Source organism: Octodon degus, unplaced genomic scaffold (assembly GCF_000260255.1).
Source record: "Octodon degus isolate 3935 unplaced genomic scaffold, OctDeg1.0 scaffold00138, whole genome shotgun sequence".
Classification (NCBI taxonomy): domain Eukaryota; kingdom Metazoa; phylum Chordata; class Mammalia; order Rodentia; family Octodontidae; genus Octodon; species Octodon degus.
This window is the reverse complement of record NW_004524714.1, coordinates 2,091,154-2,100,136: the sequence shown is the minus strand read 5'-3', so window position 1 is coordinate 2,100,136 and position 8,983 is coordinate 2,091,154. Positions and strand designations below refer to the sequence as shown.

Sequence of the window (8,983 nt, the reverse complement as noted above, 5' to 3'; positions counted from 1 at the left end):
CCCTTCCTCCTGTAGCCGGGGTGTCTGCTGCAGCCCAGGGATCTGGGGGGGCTGGCTGTCCCTGGGCGAGAACACTTTGGTGCCAGCCCTCTGGGAGCAACACACATTTGTAAGGTCAGGCTGGCCAGAGGCAGAGGCCCAGGGTGGTATGAGGACCAGGCAGAGGCAGCGGGGTGCTAGGGAGACACTGAGGCCTCTGACCCCATGCTGCCCCCAACCTCATGTCCAGGCAGCTGCAGGGCACTTCAGGCTATTTGAACGTCAGTGATTAGGAGGAAGGTGAGTGGTTTAAGCACTGGGGTTCAAGCCCAGGAGTGCTCTAATGCTGAGCCACATGCTCACCCTTTCATTTCTGAGATGGCCTCACGGTGCCCTTCAGGCTGGGCTCTCACCTGAGATCGTCCTGTCTCAGCCCACAGACTGCCGGGATTCCAGGTGTGCAGTACCATACTTGGTTTGTCTTTACAACAAAGGAGAATGGGGAAACCTTCCTGATGGTCTAGGGGGGTGTTCAGGGCCCCACGAGCAGGGCGCAGTGGGGACCTCTGCTCAGTGACCTCCCTCCTGGCCTCTGGTTGGCCCCTGGCCTTGTGACAGAACCTGCGGAACAGAAACCCATGCTGCTCCGCACATTGGAGACACTGAGGCAGTATCTTGATGCAGACCTGTCCCAGCCTGGGGGTGACACTGGCAGAGTCCTGTCCCTGGGGCACAGCCACTCTGTAGAGCAGAGGTGTGGACGCAGCCACTCCTTTCTGTACACTGGACTCGTACCTCCAACCCTGCAATTTCCCATGAGCTGGGAGCATCACCGCACTCACTGCAGACTGGGAAACAGGCTCAGAATCCGGCACTGCTGCCCTGTCAGCTCCCAGCAGAGCTAGACCTGGCCCCGGGGCCATGCCCTCCCCTGTGCTCTGAAGTGACCTGGTCGGCTCGTACACACAGCCCTCAAGAAGGGAGCAACAAACCTCTTCTTTATTGCAGCATGACAGTGCCGCAGGGGAGGCTGGGAAGAGGGACCCTAAACACCACCCTACTGCATCACCAGGGGCTGCACAACTGGAGGTCCAGACAGGGACCACTGCCCAGGTCAGGGGCAGGAGGCTGCCCTGGGGTGGACATGACCCCGCCTAGCACTTGTGAGCAGAAACAGCTCAGCTGTGTCCCCAGCACCCAGCCTTGGAAGTTTCAGCGTCATCAGCTGGGGAGGTGAGGTGCAGGACCCTGCCCCCTACTCCTATGTATAGTGCCACTGGGCCTGGCCTGGGGACTCCAGTGCCCAGCAGTCTTCTGCTGCCAACCCCTACCAGGTGGGGTCGCTCAGGGTGCTGAGGAGGCCTCGGTGATGGCCTTCTCCACCCGCAGGTACCAGGGCTGAATGCGCGTGTGCCGCATCATGTCGTCGAAGGCCTCCAGCCCCTCCATGACGCGCAGCACGCCATACACTGCCTGTGGAAGGAGCACGAGCCGTCAGCTTCCAACTCTTGACCATGAAGGGCCACTCGGCACATGGGGTCGGCACAGAGCATGTGTGGTGGCTTCACACTGCACCTTGGCCCCAGCACCCACTCTAAACAAGGATGTCCACCTGCAGGACAGCCTCAAGGCTGGGTGCTAAAGCCTAGCCCAGAAGGCTGCTGGGTAGGATGGGCTGGGAAGCACGGCAGCCTGAGGCGGACACCAATTCCCAGGTTGGCAGGGCCAAGCTGCGCAGGGAGAGCCTGGGCCTGTGCTGCCCTGGGGGCTCTGGATTCAGCGAGGCCTGAGGACAACCTGAGCGTGTCAGGTATGAGCAGTTCCTTGCAGTTGGTTTCTTTTACGGAGTTTCTGTCGACACCAGATGGGGGTGGGTCTGGGCACGACAGGAGGGGACCAGATGTCTGGGTCTAACCCCATTCCCCACTCCCAGGGCAGGCCCCTTTTCCTGGGTACCATGTACCTACCAGGTCAGCGAGGTTTGGTTTCTGGCCTCCCATGAAGGGCCGGTCTTTGCCCACAGCTGCCACCCACTTGTTGGCGGCCTCATAGAGGTCCTCACGCACGTCATCCTGGAGGTGATGCCTGGGTGGGGGAGGGGAGCACCATCAAGCCGAGAAGTGGTATGGTCCTGGGGAGACCCAAAAAGCACCTGCCTGGATAGGATGGCGGAATGGGGGTGACTCAGCGGGGCAAGGCCCTGCGTGGGGGCAGAAGCACAGGGAGGCCCAGCAGTTGGGGAGGGGCTCCGGAGCCCTGGCTGCCCACCTGCCTTCCGCAGACTGTAGCATTGGGCCCATGCAAGTGTGCATTACCTGTTCTTGAGACGCTTGCTGATTAGGTACATGGCTGCTGCGCCCACGTACTTGGCCACTGCGCCCTCCACAGCCCCGAACTTGCCCTCGCGGACGATGTAATCGAAAGAGGCCAGGGCCTCTGTTGGCGTGCGGTACACGTTGGGCGAGACCAGGTGCACCAGCCAGTCGTCTGCCCACTGCCGCCACTTCATCTCCTCCCTGTGGTGTGGGAGGGCCCAGGGGTGTCAGGAGCAGAGCTCGGCCCCAGCCCCAGGGGTGCAGCCCTGCTGCCCAGGCCCCACTCACGTCCTGGCCTCCTTTCCGCCGTACATGCGCTGGGCCTCCTGCTCATCCAGCATGAGCCAGTACTTGTTACAGAACTCGGTTACCTCCTTGCCCTGGTCGTTCAGGGCCTTCATGGGTGGGTAGTAGGTGATGACCTTTTCCAGGGGCTGCCTTTGGGAGAGAGCCAGAGTCTCATGCCAGCTGTCCTCCTTCTGTCCCCTGGGCCACCTCACTGCACCCCTAAGACTCTGCTCTGCTGCACTAAAAGGGCTTGGGCTTGATCCTAGGATCATTCTCCCAACAGAAGGTGGGATGAGGTGGTGGGAAAAGGGGGCCTCAGGTGGGACTGGCTCTGCCCATTCAGAAACCTCAGCAGCAGCTCAGGGAGGCCTCCCTGGAGAGAGAAGTGTCCTTACCCTGACACCAGATGGGTCTTGAGGGCACTGATGATGACAGAGGAGTCGTTCAACTGTTGCTGGAAGAGAAAGCCACTTTGTTGTTTTGGTTTACTGAGACAAGGTCTTGCTACACAGCTCAGGCTGGCCTGGAACTTCCTATGTAGCCCTGGTTGGCCTCTGGTTCATAACCCTCCTGCCTCAGCCTCCCAAGTGCTGGGATTGCAGCTGTGTACTCCCATGCTTGACTTTGGCTTTCAGGATTGGCATTGACTCTTAAACTATAGCTATGTGGTTTTGTGGGGCCCTGGCACGATACACTCATCCGGAGGGCTCACCCCAAACCAATGCCTACTAAGCCCCGGGTCTCTACCCTCAGACCCTCATCCTGAGTCAGGGTGACTGGGCGTGGCTAACAGGGTGGCAGCTGCAAGCCCTGCCCCACCCCCCAGGGCTCCAAAAGCTGCACATGAGGTGCTATGCCTCATGCCAGGCATTTCACATCTGCTGTCCCTACAGCCCGGGTTCGGGGGTACTCCAAGACTGGAGAGGGTGGGGGGCCCCCAAGACTCACTGAGCTGCCTTCTTCCTGGGCCACTAGGATGGGCACCTTCCTGTAGGAGGAAAACTTGATCTCTGCTCTGCGCACGGGGTTCACCTCTACAACCTCGTAGGGCAGGGCGTGGGAATCCAGGAAGGCTCGGACCTTGCTGCAGAAGGGACATGTCTTGTACTGGTACAGGGTCAGCTGCAGGCGGCTGGACAGAGAAAGCTGGGGGAGACGGAGGGGGGTCCTGAAACCTGACAGCCCCAGATCCTGGACACAGCCCCAAGCAGACCTGCTTCTCTGGGGAATCTTCTGTAAAGACTTTGCAAACACAGGTGCAAGCGCCAGCCAGCACACCCCAGGGCAGGGGACACCAGGGCAGGGGGACGGTTCCAGGGGTCTCCTCAGCCTCCTTGAGCTGCAGTGTCCAGGCCCCTGGAGTCAGCCTCACCCCACCAACCCCAGGGACCTCTAGGTGAGGGGTAGTGCTCAGCTACCACCCAGGCCATCTCTGGCAGCGTGGGGTGGACTTCAATTCCCCAAGGAGTGGCTGCAGCACCGCGGCCGGCTGCCCAGGTGAGCCTGGCGCAGCGGTGCTGGGGCCTCAGGTGTAGTCCACCACCTTCCTTGTTATTCACGTGGAAAACAAACCAGGCCCTGACACGGGCAGGGAGCCACAGGACTCTGGGGTTCCGGAAAAGGGGCTTGGAAGGGAGGAGAGCAAAGAAGGTGCATCCCAGAATGCATCTGCAGGGCAGCCACCAGTACGGAGACCACACCTCCCTAGGTCACACCTCCCCGTCTGAGGCTCATCAGCCCCAGCTGGGCGTGATGGGCCCTCCAGCAATCCCAACGCTGGGGAGGCTGAGGCAGGAGGATCACTGCCAAGTCTAAGGCTAGCCTGGGCTACAGAGTGTGACTCTGTCTTGCTACCAAACAACACCCCAACAACAGCAGCAGCAGCAACAACTACGCCCGTTGCTGCAACTCACAACCTTATAGCACGTTAGGAAGACGACTGCATGAGAAACACGCACTACAGTCCTAGGCAGCAGGCGCCGGGGGCGCCCCCACTTAACAGGTGAGGGAGCGGCAGGCTCGGATCCTTAGGACCAAGTTACTCGCCCAAGGTCATCGAAGGTGCCTCTTGACCTCGCGGAGGCCCAGGGGTCCCGGGGTCGGCGCCAATCCCAGTCCTGTTCCGGCCCAGTCTTACCTGCGCGGCGGGGCGCTGGGCGCGCAGGTCCTGGGCGCGCAGGTGCCACCGCACGGTGTGATACAGTCCCAGGGCGCCCCCCACGGCCAGCGTCACCGCCCCCAACAGCCGCGAGCGCCCCTGCCGGCTACTCGTCGTCCCCGCGAAGACGGCCCGGCTCTGCGTGAGCAACGGCGGCCAGGAGCGGCCGCCCAGCCTGTCGGCGAGGGCACACTTGCCGGGCCAGAGCGCCCTCGCGACCCGCGCCGCTTGGGCCATGTTCGCTTCACCGGCGCCGCGGGCGGGCGCGCCCAACTAAGACTCAGACGCAGCGGAGCCCCTTAAAGGGCCAGTCCCCGGCTTCCGGTGTGTTGCCGGGGGCGACGTGACGCCCTACTGGAATAGCGGTCCGGGGCGCGCCAGTCTGAGCCGCAGAAACCCTTCGGGGTCGTGTGCAGGAGACTCGATGCCTTTGGCTACTGAGTGTCTGCCGAGGTCTCAGGGGTGACCAGCCTAGGGAGATATGTGCTAGTCCCGGCTCGAGCACTCTGAGGAGGGTGAACCTCTCATGAATGTTGTCATTTCTACATCAAACATAAAAAAAAAAAAAAAATTGGAAGAATGCCCAGTCTCAGGAAAAGCCCGGCTTGAGGTCAAAGAAGGAGCCCCAAATCTCCCCTCTCCCGTGAGCTGGTGGTAGAAACTTGCACTTTCTGCCCTTCCGAGCCGTTGTGCGGCTGCTGCTGTAACCCGAACCATAAACTTTCCCAAAGCCAACAGGGTCCTTGGAAACCAGGTGTCTGAGATGTAGCCCAGAACGGCCAGCTCGCCGAGCTCGAGACCCTCACGGGCAGGATGGGCAGAGTGGGCGTCTCGGGACGCCCAACTATCTTTCTGCTTGCCGGAAGCTCCAGTTGAACGCCGAGCCTGGAACATCCAGGCAACTCTGCGGCCAGCCCGAGATGCCCCGCCCCCAGCGGCAGGAAGGGGCGGGACTAACGCGGTGGGCGGAGACCCGTGGGACCTGATGTGGGCGGGGCCACCCGCCGAGCCCTTTGGGCCCACGTGTTGCTGCTTCGGGTCGGGAAACCTTCCTTTGCTGCGCGCTGTCCTAACCCGGTGGCGCAAGGTCGCGCAATGTTGTACCCCAGCTGAGACCTGGGCGTGCGGGTGGAGGCGGGCACAGAACACTAGGACGATGGCTTCGAGGAAGCAAGTGACCAGAATGGGTTTCTACGACGACGACCTTTGTTTTTCTAGATTTGCCCTCTGGGGAAGGGGAGTCAGGAGGGCTATGTGGGTCGTGGTGGAAAGGATGCCCTCCCTCGCCGCTGGGAGCCCAGAATTTCCCTGGAGTTGCAGGTCAGGCGCCAGAGAACAGGTCACTGGAAACTGCAGCATTGGAGAACAGTGGGCAACCAGGCCGGGTTGCAGATGGGGAAACCGAGGCAGCTTCAGTGACACACTGGGACTTGCTCCAGCCGGTTCCTAGGCGGCTTGATTCCAAATCAGATGAGGGTACCCGAATGGGACCAAGCAGAGGACTGGCGCGGAGCTTGGCTCAGCAGGAGTACTGCCGGTACCTCGTCCTCCTGGCTCCGCTGCTGTGACTTGGGTACAAACTCACCTGTTGCTGCGCAGCACTAGGGAGGGCTAGAAACCATCCATCCTTCGTCAATTTTTTCCTGTCTCTTGTTACTTTTCTCTACTCATTCTTTTCATCTTTTTTTGAGTACCAGTGATTGAACTTGGAACCTTGCATTTACCAGGCAGGCGCTTATACTCCTGAGCCATGACCCTGGCTCTGTTTTTCCATCTTGATGCAGGAATAATGATTGGTTTTTCAGATTGCAATTCAATGAAAAAAATGACAGGAAGAGATTGGGAAGCGAGCTAGGCGGATGTCAGGGATCTTAGATTTTACTCACCTGAAACTACTCAATCTGGAACAGGCCAGACACTGAACCTTGTGCCTTGTGGACTTGCCAGCCTCCAGAACAGTGTGAAATCTCTGCCACGTGGAGCATCTATGGTGTCTTCCTTAGAGCAGCATACACTGACAGCTGGGCACTGCTCTGTTGCTATGGGGACCACTAGAGAAGCAGAGCAGCCTGAATCCCGCCAGCCCATGAACACCAGTCTGGGCTGAGTGTGTGTACCCACCTCTCTTGGGATCTGAGCCAGTGGCTAGGGTTAGGGATGCAGCCCGTTCATGGCTCTGTGGTCACTGCTTTGAGTTTTCCTTCAGTCTCTGTACTGGCCCTGTCTTCTGTGCCCTTTCTGGTTCTGCAGCTGCCTTAGAATGGGTTCCTCACCCCGGGTATGCTGTGCTGGCCACCAAAACTGGGTAGGGTGGTGCACACCTGTAATCCCAGCACTGGGGAGGCCAAGACAGGAGCATCACTACAAGTCAGCTGTATAGGGAGACCCTGTACTAAATAAATAAGTAAATAAATAACGGGGGGCGAGAGAAAAAAGAATGAGTTCCTCAGTGCTGGGCTGTATGGCATGCACTTATCTATAATCCCAGCATGTTGGGAGATTGAGGCAGGAAGATTGCAAATTCAAATCGAGTGAGACCCGGTTTCAAAGTTGAAACAAAAAGGACTGAGGATGTACTTTAGTGCAAGGGCCTTGGATCAGTCTCCAGTATTGCCAATGACAACGGAAAGGTCTTGGGTTCATGTTTTCCTTCTTGTGGGCTACATAGGCTAATCTGTGGGGCCAGAAAGCAGGTCCATGTGTGCCTGAGAGCTGGAGAGAGGATACCAGAGGGAAGACTGCAAAGTGGCCTGAGGAATCTTTAGGGGCTGATGAATATATTTACTGTCTTGATCTGTGTGATCTGCTGGTGATTTCGTGTTTTTTTTTTTTTTTTTTTTTTTTTCAGAACCGGGGATTGAACTCAGATCCTTGTATTTGCCAGTCAAGCACTTCTCCTACTGAGCCATCTCCCCGGCCCCGTTGTTGTTTTTTTTTTTTAAAAGAAACATCACTAAATTGCTCCCAAACCACAATGAAAGAGTGTGTATGAGAGGATTCCTGAATTCCCAGTGGCCCACGTTGGAAAAATTTGAGCCCCCACAAATAAAATAAGATGGTATTGGATTATAACCCACAGTCTTGGGGCTGGTGAGATGGCTCAGTGGTCTAAAGCACCTACTTAGAACAAGCTTAGCAAAGCACAGGCACCACGGTTCAATCCCCCAGCACCACATGCCAGCCAGCCCCGCCCCCTGGTGGGCTGAGCTGGCCACACACACACACACACACACACACACACACACACACACATAAAAAAAAAATAACCCACAGTCTAAAGTACATATCCAGTGGTCCATACTGGCATAAGTAAATGATTGAGTGTATATATAAAAAGAGCCACACATTCACTGGAAGAAAGATCACCTCTTTAATTAATGGTGCTGGAAAAACTGGCTTTGCCCATGATGAAGATTAAAATTGGAGGGTCAGGGAGATAGGTCAGTGGCGTAAGTGCCTGCCTGGCAAGGGCAATCAATATTTGGATCTCATTAAAAAAGCTTTTGTACAGCAAGAGAAGAAATCAATAGAGTGAAGAACCAGCCTACCTGGTTGGTAGATAACTCAGTGGCATAATGCCTACCTGGCAAGCACAAGGTTCCGAGTTTGGTCCCCGGTGTACCCTCTCCCCCCCAAAAAAAGCAAAACCAAAAATAAAACATTAAAAAAAAATCCCCAAAAACCAAACTAAGCAAATGAGCCAACCCAAAAATGTGGGAAAAAAATGTTTGCCAACTGTTCCTCAAAGGATTGCTATTAAGAGCACATAAAAAAACAAACAAACAAACAAACGAAAAATGAGACCTCCTATATTTAAACACCCAATCCAAAAATGGGCATCTGAGATGAATACACATTTCTCAGATGAAGAGATACAAATGGCAGGGCTGGAGAGATGGCTCAGTGGTCTAAAGCACCTACTTGAAACAAGCTTGGCAAAGCACAGGGACCAGGGTTCGATCCCCCAGCACCACATGCCAGCCAGCCCGCCCCCTGGTGGGCTGAGCTGGCCACACACACACAATAAATAAATGTAATAAATAAAAATAAATAAATAATTAAAAAAAATGGCAGATAAATACATGAGAAACTGGTCATTTGAGAGCTGCAAATGGAAACAACATTGAGATTCCATCTCACATTGGAAGGAATGGCTACCATCAAGAAACCGACCAATAACAAATGCTGAAAGACCTGTGGAAAAGAGGAACCTTTTTCACTGTTGGTGGGGGTGTGGACTGGT

At 56.6% G+C, this 8,983-nt stretch overlaps 1 protein-coding gene across 2 annotated transcripts; it reads right to left on the bottom strand.

Annotated features, from left to right (window-relative positions):
* Nucleotides 1–953: 953 nt before the first annotated feature.
* On the bottom strand, nucleotides 954–5,024 carry Ptges2 (prostaglandin E synthase 2). 2 transcript variants are annotated; one of them, XM_023701632.1, is made up of 8 exons: nucleotides 4,720–5,024; nucleotides 3,531–3,728; nucleotides 2,978–3,036; nucleotides 2,583–2,732; nucleotides 2,295–2,495; nucleotides 1,947–2,064; nucleotides 1,288–1,452; nucleotides 954–1,234 (listed from the first exon to the last, which is right to left on the bottom strand). In XM_023701632.1, exons 1-7 carry the CDS (start codon nucleotides 4,975–4,977, stop codon nucleotides 1,324–1,326), a joined length of 1,113 nt encoding a protein of 370 aa, XP_023557400.1. In that variant the 5' UTR covers nucleotides 4,978–5,024; the 3' UTR covers nucleotides 954–1,234; nucleotides 1,288–1,323. The 2 variants fall into 2 exon arrangements, with proteins under 2 accessions (XP_023557400.1, XP_004641584.1); XM_004641527.2 differs by having other exon boundaries at nucleotides 954–1,452; nucleotides 4,720–5,023.
* Nucleotides 5,025–8,983: the final 3,959 nt, after the last annotated feature.

Bases quoted from the DNA above. Each gene is read 5' to 3' on its own strand.
- Ptges2 (XM_023701632.1), bottom strand. From the start codon at position 4,977: ATGGCCCAAGCGGCGCGGGTCGCGAGGGCGCTCTGGCCCGGCAAGTGT. The intron at 2,496-2,582 runs GTGAGTGGGGCC...CCCACACCACAG, and splicing joins GGCGGAAAGGAGGCCAGGAC to GGAGGAGATGAAGTGGCGGC. The intron at 1,453-1,946 runs GTAGGTACATGG...CTCCTTCCACAG, and splicing joins AACCAAACCTCGCTGACCTG to GCAGTGTATGGCGTGCTGCG.